At 44.8% G+C, this 14,758-nt stretch overlaps 1 protein-coding gene across 1 annotated transcript; it reads right to left on the reverse strand.

Moving 5' to 3' along the window:
- Positions 1 to 2,003: 2,003 nt before the first annotated feature.
- On the reverse strand, positions 2,004 to 4,487 carry LOC133873301 (uncharacterized). The gene is made up of 4 exons (XM_062311021.1): positions 3,983 to 4,487; positions 3,674 to 3,885; positions 2,625 to 3,589; positions 2,004 to 2,520 (listed from the first exon to the last, which is right to left on the reverse strand). Exons 1-4 carry the CDS (start codon positions 4,485 to 4,487, stop codon positions 2,004 to 2,006), a joined length of 2,199 nt encoding a protein of 732 aa, XP_062167005.1.
- Positions 4,488 to 14,758: the final 10,271 nt, after the last annotated feature.

A 14,758-nucleotide genomic window follows, 5' to 3' on the forward strand; every position in this document is an offset into this window, starting at 1 on the left:
AAACTTTTGTTTTAACCAATTTTAAGCACTCGATTCTAAATTTGCCTACCTTCTTCTTTATAGCTTCTGGTGAAGATGATGACAGCCCTCTGGCAAAGATATGAAAATCGTCAAGTAGTGCCGCCTGCTGCTCCAATTCCCGAAGTGCAAGCTCGACTCTCAGGCCTAGAGAAGGAAGTTTGAAAGCTCTCCTTCAATCCAGGGACGAAGAGCTTGCTTCCCGGGACTTGATTATATCCGAGGAGCGCTTCGCTAAAGCTCGTTTAGAAAAGGAAATGTTTGAGGCAAATGAGCGGTATACTCACTCTGTTGCGAGTCTTTCTGCTGAAATTGACCGTGCAGATCAACTGGCTTCTCGCCTGCTGGCCGTCCAAAACAAATGCTCTGAAGCGTGCAAGAATGCTGAAGCTAAAAAGGAGAAACTGAAGGCTAAGGTTGAAAGGCTCAAGGCCGAAAGAGACAAAGCAGTCAAGGCACAGGACCGTTCGGAGAGTCTTTTGATCAGACTTAGAGCTAGATACGACGCAGGCCAAGTGAAACTGAAGCGCTACCTGAAGCAGCTAAGCTATGTGCCATTTCTTCGAGACCAGAGATGGGCTTGGGGATTCAATTGGGGGTTCGAAAACTTTCAAACTTTGGTGAAGAACCCTCAGTATAAGTTCAACCCCGAAACTGTTGGGCTGCATCTAGTAGGAATTCTGGACGAAGTAGTCCAAGAAATGGGGGACTTCGGTAAAGAATTCATGCCTGATGTTCCGAGTTGGGGTGCTGACACACCGGATCCCTGAGAGGACCCTCTTGAAGAAGCTGCAGACTAAGGGTTGTTTCCCAGGCCTAAATTTTTCTTTCTTTTGAAATCTTTGTAACCTGTAAAAGATTTTATATTTCACTTTTTGACCTTTCAATTTCCTTATCGCTTTTTTTTTTTTTTTTTTTTTTCTTTTCTTTCTCTCTTTTGGAGACTGAATTTAGATGATCCATATTCATAGCATCTGGAGACCCCCAACTGAGGGGTTTCTTGTATTGGTATCCTTTCCATAACCCCTTCGGGTTGTCCGAGGAAAGGATTCGGGCGGATTCTTTCCTGAATGTCTTTATCCCTTCGGAAACCCCCAACCGAGGGGTTTCTTCCCTTTGCATCCTTTCCATGACCCCTTCGGGTTGTCCGAGGAAAGGATTCGGGGGGATTCTTATCCTCATCCCTTTGAAAACCCCCAACCGAGGGGTTTCTTCCCTTTGCATCCTTTCCATGACCCTTTCGGGTTGTTCGATGAAAGGATTCGGGCGGATTCTTCCCTGAGCATCCCCACCAAAACTCTTTCGAGTTGTTCGAGGTTGGGAGTTGGGTGGATGTTGATGTAGCTTGACCAGCTTTGGAGAAGTTTGATGAAGAAGTGCTTTTACTCTGTTCCGGACTGCTGCTTTCTTCTTAGCAGAGATCAATTCATGGGGACTGCCAATTCTTCCTTTCTCTCGGTGTTGGACTGACTGAGGAGTTTCTTGCCTTGATATCCTTCCCATAACCCTTTTCGGGTCGTCTGAGGAAAGGACTTGAGCTAATTCTTAACTTTATCCCTTCAGAAACCCCTAACCGAGGGTTTCTTCCCTTTGCATCCTTTTCATGACCCTTTCGGGTTTTCCGAGGAAAGGATGCGGGCGGATTTTTATCTGGGTATCCCCACCATAACTCTTTCAAGTCGTTCGAGGGGGGGGAGTCGGGCTATTTCTTAGACTTCCACAATTTTTGAAACGAATTGGAAAGAGATCTTCTTTATTGATGATAAAATTTGTAGAGAAAAAACAAAGAATTACATATAATACTTCTTCAAGTGCTCGGCGTTCCACGATCTCGGGAGCATCTTCCCTGTCTCGGTCATCAGACGATAAGCTCCTTTCTGATGGCATCCTACTACCTTATAGGGACCTTCCCATTTGGGTGCCATTTTGCCTTATGTTGGATCTTTTGTCATTAAGCTCACTTTCTTGAGTACCCAATCTTCGAGCTAAAAATTTTTAGGGACCACCAATTTATTGAAGTACCGAGTTGTTCGATTCTGATATGCTGCCCATGTAACTTGAGAGTCGTCTCTTTTCTCCTGTAAAAGATCTAGATGTAACTTGGCTTTTTCGTCATTGAGCCCGGGATTGTAGTAAGCTAAACGAAAATTCGGGGATCCCACTTCGGCTGGTATCACAGCCTCAGTCCCAAAGGTGAGTGAAAATGGCGTCTCGCCTGTTGGAGTTCTCCTTGTGGTTCGGTACGACCAGAGCACCTCTGGAATATATTCAACCCATGGTCCTTTCTTCTTTTCAAGCTTTTTCTTCAATGTCCTTACTAGGGTCTTGTTTGTGGCCTCCACCTGCCCGTTCGCCTTTGGATACAGTACCGAGACATAGTAGTTTCGGATAAGAAGTTCTAAACACCACCTCCGGAATGGTTCACAGTCAAACTGTTTCCCATTGTCTGTGACAAACGCATGAGGGATTTCTAACTGACACACCACCGACTTCCAAAGGAAACTTGTGATGTTCGTTGTAGTTATAGCTGCTAACGCTTCTGCTTCTGCCCATTTAGTAAAATAGTCTACAGCTACAACTCAGAACTTCCAACCCTATTTCCTTACAGGCATTGGGCTTCTGCTTCTGCCCATTTAGTAAACTTCTCGGGCGCTGTCTTCATAAGTCTTGAGAACCTCTGGCATTTGTCACAATGCTTTACAAGAAGAGCTGAATCCTTACTAATCGTAGGCCAATAATAACCTGCTCGGATGGTCTTTTGTGCCAGCATCCTTCCTCCCGAATTGTTTCTGCACACACCTTCATGGATTTCCTTAAGAACATAATCTACCTCGGTCTTAAAGAGGCATTTGAGTAGGGGTTCGGAGTATCCCCTTTTATATAGTACTTCTTCGAGGAGGCAAAATCGTGTTGCTTGAATCTTCACCTTCCGAGCCTCAACCTTGTCTTCGGGTAACAACCCGTTTCTCAGAAATTGAATAATCTCTGTAGCCCATTTTGGTTCGTTCGGCGTTGTATCTGCTTCCATGACGTTAGTCTTCGAGGTTATCGATGGCTCGGTCAAAACAATAATCTGTCGTCTTGACGCTTCAATCTCTTCATTTGTTCCTGATGCAAACTTTGAGAATTCATCTGCTCGGATATTTTCCTCCTGAGGTATCTTTGTGATAACGACCCTTTCAAAATAAGATTGGAATTGGCGCACCTGGTCCAGATATATGGCCATTCGATCTTCTTGTGTTTCAAATTGTCCTTGAACTTGGCCCACCACTACTTGAGAATCACTTCGAATTTCAACATTAATTGCTCCCATCTCTCGGGATAATGCCAAACCTGCTATTACGGCTTCATATTTTGCTTCATTATTCGTTGTGACAAAGTCCAGTTTTATAGCAAAACCGAACTCTTGACCTTCAAGATTCCTGAGGAGGACACCTACCCCGCTTCTGCCCCGTGCCGAGGAACCATCCACATACACAACCCAGGTTAATTCTTTTGGAAGTTCTTCCGCTTCGGGGATGTTGCAAAATTCTACTAAGAAATCTGCCAGAACCTGCCCCTTGATAGTTGTCTGAGGATGAAACTCGATATCGAATTGTCCGAGTTCCACTGCCCAGTTGACTAACCTTCCCGAGAGATCAGGTTTTTGTAGAACCTTCTTCATCGGATACTCTGTTAAGACTCGAATAGCATGAGCCTGAAAGTATGGCCTCAATCTCCTGGCCAAGACAATTAAAGCGAACACCAACTTTTCGATCCGGAGATATCTTTCCTCTGCTCCGTGAAGTGCCTTACTCGTAAAGTAGACTAATTTTTGAATCCCTGCATTTTCTCTAACTAAAGTCGAGCTTACCGCTGAGAGGGATACTGCCAAATAGAGATAGAGTTTTTCCCTTTCAGTAGGGCGACTCAACAATGGAGGGTTCGTTAAGTATTCCTTTAACTTTCCGAAAAGCTTCCTCACATTCCTCACTCCACGTAAACGCTTTTCTCAAAATTTTAAAGAAGGGAAGGCACTTATCTGTTGACCGTGACATGAATTGATTCAAGGCCGTAATTCTTCCTGTCAGCCGTTGGAGTTGTTTCGTTGTTCTCGGTTCCTCCATCTCAAGGACAGCCTTGACCTTCTCTGGATTTGCTTTGATACCCCTCTGTGATACCATGAACTCCAAAAATTTTCCTGAAGAAACTCTGAAGGCACACTTCATAGGGTTAAGCTTCACCTTGTACTTTCTCAAAGTCTGGAAAGTTTCTCGGAGGTCTTCTATGTGTTTGGCTGCCTGGATACTTTTAACCTGCATGTCATCTACGTACACCTCAACGTTTCTGCCAATTTGACTCCGAAACATCCTGTTCACCAGTCGCTGATAAGTGGCTCCCGCGTTCTTCAAACCGAAAGGCATCATCTTATAACAGTAGAGTCCTCGGTCTGTGATGAAAGCAGTTTTTTCTTGATCTGCTTCTTCCATGTAGATTTGGTTGTATCCCGAGAAAGCATCCATGAAGCTTAGGAGCTCATGCCCGGACGTCGAATCTACCAACAGATCAATTTGAGGCAAAGGAAAACTATCCTTCGGGCATGCCTTATTCAAGTTAGTGAAATCTACGCACATCCTCCACTTGCCATTAGACTTCTTTTCTAGTACCACATTGGGCAGCCACTAGGGTAATCCACCTCCTGGATAAATTCGTCTTTCAACAACTTCTCTACCTCTTCTGCAACAGCTTGATTTCGTTCAGCGGCAAAAGTTCTTCTTCTCTGTTTCACTGGCCGATGATTTGGGTCCACATTCATCTTATGGACAATGATCGAGGGATCAATCCTTGGCATATCTTCATGGCTCCAGCGAATACATAACTATTGCGCCTTAAGAACGCCACCAGATCTTCCTTCACGAGTTGGGGGAGTTGTGAGCCTATACAAACTTTCTTTCCCGGATTACCTATTTCGAACTCCTCCAAGCCTTCCACAGGCTCCCCCAACGGTGATTGCTATTCCCCATCCTTCTTAGCTTTCTCACCCAGATTCTGCTGCCTCTGGGTGCTTTTCAGGGACAAGTTGTAACAATGTCTAGCCTCATTCTGGTCTCCCTTAACCACTCCAACTCCTTTTGTCGGGAACTTCATACTGAGATGTGGTGTTGAGGTCACAGCTTTTAAGTCGTTGAGAGCTGTCCTTCCGATAATGGCGTTATAAGCTGGAACTCTGTCAACTATCAGGAATTTTACCATGATGACCTTTTGCCTCGGATAAGTCCCTGCCGTGACAGGGAGATCAATCGAACCGAGAGGCAGCACCTTCTCTTCAGCGAAACCCAATAAGTGGCATGAGACAGGGACCATTTTCTCCCATGGGACTCCCATGTAGTCAAAGACTGACTTAAACAGAATATTGGCCAAGCTCCCTGTGTCAACAAGGATCCGCCGAGTCTGATAATTTGCTATTGTTAGAGTGACCACAAGGGCATTTGTGTGCGGAAGTGAAACTCCAGCATAATCATCATCTGAAAAGCCTACAACCATAGGGTTACATTTCGAGACTTGGGGGGCTTTTGGACCGAATACACTTCAAAATCATCCAGCTGCCTGACATAAGCCTTCCGAGCCGAATTGGACTCTCCTCCACCTTCAAATCCTCCCGAGATGGTGTGAATGATGGGAAGGTTGCCTTGCTGCTCCAGTCGAGCTCTACTCCTGCTTCTTTCCCTTCTTTCGTCCTCTCGAGGCCGAGGTGCTGGTTCTCTGCTTCTACCTCTTCTCTCTTCCCGCCTCGGTTGATAGTTTCTTCTTTCATTCCAATCTTCTTCTCTTCTAGGCCTCGGATATTTGTCACGCTCCTGTTGGTTTCTCTCATTAACGAGAAATCGGACTAACTTCCCATTTTCGATGAACTTCTCAATCAATTGTCTCAGTGATACACACTGCTTGGTCAGGTGACCATATGAATCATGGAAGGCAAAGTATTTGTGAGCCAAGTGTGGAGGCGGATTTCCTGGGATGGGCCTCGGCCTCTGGTAGTTTGGATCTTTTTTGAGTTCCATAAGCACCTCGGTGAGAGAGGCATTTAATGGAGTCCACTTGTAATCTCCGAAATTCTTCTTTGCCTTCTTGTATTCCCCAGGACTGGCATCCTATGTGGCCTCAGGATTCTTCTTTCTCTTGGGTTTCTCAGTGGAAGGCTGCTATTGCTGCTGAGAATCACCGAGAAGGGCTCGGAGCGTTTCCTCCTAATCCTTTCGGACACAAACTGTGCCAGGAACCTCCTACCAAGGGTATCGAAATTATCAATCGACCTCGGGGGAAGGTTTCTGAGCCAGTCTCTGGCCTTTCCAGACAAGGTGAGGGGAAAAGCCTGGCACGCCACAGCGTCGGGTGTCTTATGTGAGGACACGTGAGATCGAAAATTATCCAAATGCTCCACTGGGTCTTCACTACCTGAAAAAACAGAGATATCGGGTACCTTAAACCTTCTGGGCAGGTCGAAGTTGGATACTTCTTCGGTAAATATAGACTCCTTATGCTGGAAGAGGTTATCCACGAGAGACTCTTTCCCGTCACGCTTCTGATCCATAGTTCTTGATAGTGCATCATACTTTGCGTCCAAGTCCAGGACCATCTGCTGCAGCCTTCTTTCAACATCGATTGGTGGGGGTGGAACCGGGTTAATAGGCTCCACACGGTCCTCGATCCGCGGCTAGGCTCTCTCCCCTGACTCTTCCGGGTTTCCATTAGGATTTGTTCCTTCAACCGCATCGTGATTCAATGGTGGTGGAGTCTGAGTAGCTATCAGCAAGGTATTCTGAGCCAGCAAGTCCTCCACATTCTTCTGCGCCTGAGCCAACTGTTGGCTCAGCTGGGTTATTCTGGCCTCTGGACCGGCAGACTTTGCCTCTCCGCGGGCATTATCTCGGCCTAGATTAGGGCGTCACTCTTCTTCTTGGATTTTGTCTTGAACTGGATTAGAACGTCGCGTAGTCACCATCACGGATTTATTTTTCGTAAGAACAATTCTTCGTTCCCACGGAAGGTGCCAAACTGTTGGTATAGTTTTCAGTATAGTGACGTGTCGCCTGGTGATTCGTTGTCTCCCTAAATCGGCCTACCTCGAAACTTGCAAAATAACAAACTACTAGTTGGGGGTGCCGACTACGCCCAGTCCGATGCCTAAGTCAGTTCAAACCAATTTTCTGGAGAATATCAGTAATCTCAAAAGTTCAGAGTGAAAATCGAAATTGACTTCTAAAAATAAAGTGTGTGCAATAAGTGTCAACAAAAATTAAGCACAGTGGAAAGTAAAAGACACAGATTTTTGTTGACGAAGTGGAAACTCAATCAAGAGAAAAACCACTCCGAGGCAGCCAAACCCAGGAATTCCACTATTCAGAAGACGAAGCTAGATACAAGATAGTAACACTCACATGTACCGATGCAGTGGTCGTACCTTGCTCTCTGAAGTGTAACCCAACACGAACGCTTCCCAACCAGGTCTCCTACCTAAAGGGGTCTTCAATGGAATTCCTTACCTTAGAGCTGACTTCTAAGATAGACTTCAGTTGTAGCACAGCACACTTGAAACGGCTTCAGAGGGATTTTGAACTTCTCTGAGCTCTTGTGGAATTCAACACTAAATTCTTTTAGTTCTCAATGTCTAGGGGCCTCTATTTATAGGCTGAGGTGCAGAATGGGCGACTACTGTAATATGTACGGACGCCGTCCGGAAGATGAACTTGGGCTGTCTGGACGAACAACTGTGCGACAGGATTTTCTAAATATTTTGCTGAAAATCTTTCCTGTTTAAGAGCCGCGTCCGGACGGTCGCACGTCCGCTGCAAGTAATTTCCATATAAGGTTTAGCGTATCCGGACCAAGGGGGATGAACGTCCGGATAGCAATTCTTCAACACGTAATTTCCATATCTGCTATGCGTGCGTCCGGACCAAGAGAGGCAGACGTCCGGACGGTTGAAGTCGAATCGGCAATTTCCTTAACTGATGAGTGCCCATCCGGACCAAGGCTGACTGACATCCGGACGGTGATATTTGAATTGCGATTCTTGCCTTAATTATGATCGCGTCCAGACTGGAAACCACATCGTCCGGACGGTGTGTCAATCTTCCCATATTCTGAACTTGGAAAGAATCGGAAGCTGATCGATCACTGATGGACGTCTGGACGGGATGCTAAGAGGTCCGGACGGATGCAAGCTGGAACAGAAGCTTCTCGATACAGTGTAGGGTTCGGACGGAAAAGATAATTGTCCGGACAGATGATGCTGGTTTGTCTGGCGTCCGGTCGGGATGAACACGTCGTCTGGACGGATGGAACAGTGGACAGATGGGCGTCTGGACGGGATGACACGTCGTCCGGACGACTGACAGGGAATCTAAAATCTTCTATCTTTTTTGCAATGCAGAGTCTTCTGACAATGCTGTGACAAGTGGAATCCCTTTTTACAGCATCTTTACACATAAGTGATTTTGTCCAAACACAAAATGAGGCCAAAATACTAACAAACTCCCCCTTTGGCCATTCTGGGACAAAAATCACTTGACCGGTTTGGAAATACAATCCCGGTCCAAAAAATAAAAATTACTCCCCCTTTTTGTCACAAAGGGACAAAGGGTAAAACAGAGTAATAAAAACCAACTGTCATAAAGATTACTCCCCCTAACGATCTCAGAAGGACCCGGGTAAACAGAGTAATATTAGTTTAAGTTTTAACAAAATAACAGAAACTAAACAAAATGTCTAAAAAAAAAAAACAATAAAACAGAGGGAAATCAAACATCCTCTGGCATGTGTACAGTCTGAGCTGCAGCATCCTCACCATCACTGCTGTCCGGATGATGGACTCGAAGGCACTCTTGAAAGTCCAAATGGGTCCGCTCCACCCACTTGTTGATGGACCGCACTTCGAGCTGCAAGGAGGAGATGGACTGCTGCATGGTGGACATTCCTCCCTGTATAGCAGTTAAGGCCTCCATGATATGAGAATAATTAGCCTCTGGCTCAGATGGCGGGACGGTATGAGAGGATGAAGCCACGTCTAGAAAAGTAACATGCATAGCAGCAAGCATGTCATCATTAGAATCCTCTTGTCGCAGCTGCGCATTCGACTTCATCAGTGTCTGTTTGCTGAGGGGCTGCTGGATCTTCATCCTAGGCTCTCCATTCACATTGATACCCGACTGAAGGATGATTTGAGTGATTAGACAGCTGAAGGGGAGACCGGTATTGCTCTCATCACGAGCCTCGAGCATGACTCCCAGAATATGCTTGCAAAGACAGAAAGGCAAGCGAAGATGAACAACATAAACAAACTGTGCCCTCTTCAGTATCAGATCACTGCGCCTGGCAACTGGCCAGAGATTGTGCTGAACAATTTTGGCCAACATACGATGAGCTGGAGCTAGTGCACCAATCCTGATATTAGTTGGACGCCCCTCACCCTGTGGAACTGCATGGAAGAACTCTCGGAGATCGTCCATAGATGGAGGAAGCACCACCTCATTGTAAGGACTGGCAAGCAGATCAAAGACTAGTACTCTGAGGAACCGACTGATGATCTGGGGATCTACAGTGATGATGTGTCCGTCAATAGTGGACTGTAGTACCTCCCCATGCTCATCATTTTGAGCCACCTCAAGGTTGGCATAGAAGAGCCTGACTAGCCTGGTGAGGACGATGCAGGCACAAGTGTAAAGGTAGCCCCAGTGATAGGTCTGGATAGTCTCATAAATGCTATCCAATGGAGGCGCCATGATGTCAGCACGGACCACGTTCCGTTCAGCGAGGACATTGCGGTCCATGATCTTGGCTTGGAAGGCACTCTGCTCTTCCTCTGTCCTCTGGCGGACCCAGCGCTGGGAGCTGATGGTAGACATGATTTCTGGAATGGGAGTGAGAATGCATACAAAAAAATGAGATCACTCCAAAAACTTAGGAAATCACTCACAAAGTGCCAAAGGAAGGATTTTGTGGGGTATGGAAGAGTGAGATCGGCGATCTGGGCTATTTATAGCCTTTGTGGGGTGCCCGTCCGGACGGTGTTTTAATGACGTCCAGACGCGCGCTGCCTCAGAAAGGAGCAAAATGGTTACGCACGTTAAGACGAATTAAATTACCCGTCCGCTCGAGGATGACAGCTCACGTCCAGACGACAAAAAGCCGTCTGTTCGGACTCCAAAAAGGGAACCGTCCGAACTGCTGAACTCCACCCGTCCGGACGCCAAGAGGGACCGTCCGGACGCTCCACACTGAAACACCAGAAAAACTGACTAAAATTTTACAGAGATAAAATTTTCTCAAGTCAGTGTCAGAACATGCATGTATAATCAACTGATAACACAATCAGAGAGCAACTCAAAACTAAACAGAGATATAAAAGAGAGTTGTGATTTTAATTAGCACAAATATTTTTCCTGGTCATAGAAAATTCAAATAGACAACTCAACTCACTCAACGCACGTGTGTGTGTGAAGACTCTTTTCCCACAGGGTATGACTTTCAATATTTTGACCAATAGCAACCAGATTTTCTTAGACAGGAGAGAAAATAAATGGAAGATAAGCCAAAAGTCAAACCTTACTAGGGCCTAGCCACCCTCATCTGATACACTCCCCCTGCGATGCAGCACCTAAGTGATTTACTTGTACCATGAAGGACAACGTAAATGTTTTACTTGCACGTAAAGGGCAAGGCATAAAGCAAATGTAGCACATAAGTAGTGAATATACACTTTAAAGCATAGATATCATACAATTAACTTCTTGTTTCTTAAGGTGCTGCAAACTGTAAGGAGTGCCAGAGTTTATAGGCTCTAGGTTCAACTAGCACGAGGACAATTTGGTCATCTTATCAAAGACTTCTTCTCTTATCCAAAATTTCTAAAAGCAAAGGTCAAAGAAGGAAAGATGTACCTTTAGGGGAGCCTAGGATAGTGCACTTTTTCATCGCGTGAGGAAAGAAGCTATCCTACTTTTGCATAAACAGGGAAAACACTTGGCTAATATAGTCATAAACTCTCAATTATATCTAAGCAAAGTAGATTAATGCTTACAGAATTGAGATATCAGGCAAAAATACATGCGAAATCTAATAAGCCAAGAGAAAAAAAATCATGATGATGCCAATACAGAAAAACAGTCACTCGACCTGCTTTTTCTGTCTTCCCCAACAAGTACCTGCAATGCACTCTCAAAAGAATAGGGGGCACAACAAATTGGTTCCTAGATTACATAGTATGCACACAAATATAACAAGTAAAAGTGCAAGCAATCAAACCTGATGCCTTAGGATTAGGAACCAAATCCTAGGCATGAACACCTTCTCCTGATAGGTGCGTTCATTCCCCCTCATGGGGTGAATGGTCTCATCCTTCCTGACCCATACCTGCTTGACTCGAGGCGGTGGCTTGCAGGTCTTGTCCATGTTGGCCATATTCTTTAGCATGCCCTGCATCAGGCTCAGCAACCGTTCATAGCCATGGTCGCTAGTGGGCTTCTTTCTCTTGTAGCGCCTTGATTTGTTCTTCTTTGATTTGCCACTTTGGTTGGCAGGAACAAATTGTTGTTGATGCCGTGGAGCCTGATGTGCTGTCGAAGGTAGAATGCTTGATGTAGCTCTTGCTGGAAGCTCCCTTTGAACCATTGACTTCTGAGCCTGGAGCTGTGGACATTTGGGTCGGATGTGACCGGTGATGCCGCAATGATGACAGGTAGGTAAGCTTCTTTTGTTTGAATGCTTCTTTGTAGTCTCTGCAGAATTATGATTAGCATTCTTACAAACAACATTACAGGTAGGTAAGCTTCTTTTGTTTGAATGCTTCTTTGTAGTCTCTGCAGAATTATGATTAGCATTCTTACAAACAACATTACCTTTTACTTTTATATGTCTCCTATGAGGAGGGACATATTTTGATGAGGAAGAATCTTCAGTTTCACTTTTCCTCAAAGCATCCTGCTTAATCCAAGGCCTGTAGGATCTCAACAAATAACAATTTGGCCTAATATGACCAATCTTCCCACAATTATGACAAGTAGGGACAAACTTACCATGAGCTCGTGTACCTGTATCTTCGGATTCTGGCTTCACACAATTATTCAAGCAAGAATTTTAAGAACAAGCTGCATTTACTTCAAAATCAGAAGCATGTGAAGTAGAAGTACTCATATCATCAACAATTAAAGCAGGCTTGTTAGAAATATCTGAATGAATACAAAGCATGCTCTTCAAATTATCACTTGAGAATTTTTTCAAGAGATCCTCAGATTCTTTTAATTTATTCTCAAGTGTATCAATAATATTAAAAAGCATGGTATTCTCAAATCTCAAAGAATCAATCAAAGCATGTGATTCAGACAATTGAACAATCAATGACTCTTTTTCTTGCTTCACCTTTTTGAGCTCTTTCGGAGAAATAAGTTTATCAAATTTTGCAAAAACTTTAGAGAGCTCAATATCATGATTTTCTTCAGATAACTGAGAGAAATCCATGATAACATGTGTAATAAAAAAAATAGAAGTCACAAAGAGATGAGGATCACACTCAGGAAAAAAATCCTTACAACGGAGTGTGCTTGCTCTGATACCAATTGAATATCGAAATTGACTTCTAAAAATAAAGTGTGTGCAACAGGTGTCAACAAAAATTAAGCATAGCGGAAAGTAAAAGACACAAATTTTTGTTGACGAAGTGGAAACTCAATCAAGAGAAAAACCACTTCGGGGAACCCAAACCTAGGAATTCCACTATTCAGAAGACGAAGCTAGATACAAGATAGTAACACTCACATGTACCGATGCAGTGGTCGTACCTTGCTCTCTAACATGTAACCCAACACGAACGCTTCCCAACCAGGTCTCCTACCTGAAGGGGTCTTCAATGGAATTCCTTACCTTACAGCCGACCTCTAAGATAGACTTCAGTTGTAGCGCAGCACACTTGAAACGGCTTCAGAGGGATTTTGAACTTCTCTGAGCTCTTGTGGAATTCAATACCGAATTCTTTTAGTTCTCAATGCCCAGGGGCCTCTATTTATAGGCTGAGGTGCAGAATGGGCGACTGCTGTAATATGTACGAACGCCGTCCAGACGGTGAACTTGGGCTGTCCGGACGGCCAACTGTGCGACAAGATTTTTTGAAAATTTCGCTGAAAATCTGTCCTGTTTAAGAGCCGCGTCCGGACAGTGAGACACTGACGTCTGGACGGTCGCACGTCTGCTGCAAGTAATTTCCATATAAGGCTTAGCACGTCCGGACCAAGGGGGATGAACGTCCGGACGGCAATTCTTCAACACGCAATTTCCATATCTGCTATGCGTGCGTCCGGTTTAAGAGAGGCAGACGTCCGGACGGTTGAAGTCGAATCGGCAATTTCCTTAACTGATGAGCGCGTGTTCGGACCAAGGCTGACTGACGTCCGGACGGTGATATTTGAATTGCGATTCTTGCCTTAATTATGATCGCGCCCGGACGGGAAACCACATCGTCCGGACGGTGTGTCAATCTTCCTATATTCTGAACTTGGAAAGAATCAGAAGCTGAGCGATCACTGATGGATGTTCGGACGGGATGCTGAGAGGTCCGGACGGATGCAAGCTGGAACAGAAGCTTCTCTATACAGTGTAGGGTCCGGACGAAAAAGATACGTCGTCTGGACGGATGATGCTGGTCTGTCTGGCGTCCGGTCGGGATGAACACGTCGTCCGAACGGATGGAACAGTGGACAGATGGGCGTCCGGACGGGATGGCACGTTGTCCGGACGGCTGACAGGGAATCTGAAATCTTCTATCTTTTTCGCAGTGCAGAGTCTTCTGACAATGCTCTGACAAGTGGAATCCCTTTTTACAGCATCTTTACATATAAGTGATTTTGTCCAAACACAGAATGAGGCCAAAATACTAACACAGAGAATCTGTGTTTTTTCATACCTGGCGTAATAGTCTTATTTGTAGGCTTATGGTTACGTTACAGACCTACTGGGACTCTTGAAACCCAATTAGACTAGGAGTTTGAGTCCCAGTGGGCTTGAATCTCGACCTTATCTTCAAGAGATTTGAATAAACAGTAGAGTCCGGGTTGGATAGCACTCTGCTTCTTCAATCCTTGTTCTATACCACTACGGCCTTATCCCACTAATTTTGGGATAAAGATTAGCCTCTAGGCTTCCGGGATGTGGGCCTTGTCCTACTGTGCAGCGTTCTAGCTTCAAGGATGGACTTATGCCAGCGCTTTGTTAACATTTAATCACTTATTAGTCGAGTTTAAGAAGATACTTCCGAGACGGTTGTAGTGTGCTTCGACCAATCCTCCGAGGCATAAATATCCGAGTCATGTTTGCTCCGATCACACTAGGAGATCTCGGGATATTTCGCACAATTACTGAGTTCGGTAGGTCCGAGGTGTTATCATAACGAGACAATCTTTCTATACAGGGTCACGACGAATGTCCGAGATGTAACACTGAGGTGACTCAAGGTCAGGATCCACATGCCCTCGGGGTTGATTTTATCCCCAACAAACATATATAAGAGTTTGGTATAAAAGGTTACTTCAAAGTTTACGTTAGAGAAAGAATCATTCTTTTTTTGTTGCAGTTTCTGATGCTTTTCACATTCCTTTGCGACATTCATTCCTAACTTTTCTTGATAGTTAGGTTTTGTCAAAAGATTCTTTCCTATTTTCAAAATCAACAACACACTTATTTTCTTAAAAAAAAACATATTTAACAAACAATT

Source organism: Alnus glutinosa, chromosome 7 (assembly GCF_958979055.1).
Source record: "Alnus glutinosa chromosome 7, dhAlnGlut1.1, whole genome shotgun sequence".
Classification (NCBI taxonomy): Eukaryota; Viridiplantae; Streptophyta; class Magnoliopsida; order Fagales; family Betulaceae; genus Alnus; species Alnus glutinosa.

Bases quoted from the DNA above. Each gene is read 5' to 3' on its own strand.
- LOC133873301 (XM_062311021.1), bottom strand. From the start codon at position 4,487: ATGGAAGAAGCAGATCAAGAAAAAACTGCTTTCATCACAGACCGAGGA. The intron at 3,886-3,982 runs GTGAGGAAGCTT...TCTATTTGGCAG, and splicing joins GTTTACGTGGAGTGAGGAAT to TATCCCTCTCAGCGGTAAGC. The intron at 3,590-3,673 runs GTTCTACAAAAA...TTTCATCCTCAG, and splicing joins CAGAGTATCCGATGAAGAAG to ACAACTATCAAGGGGCAGGT.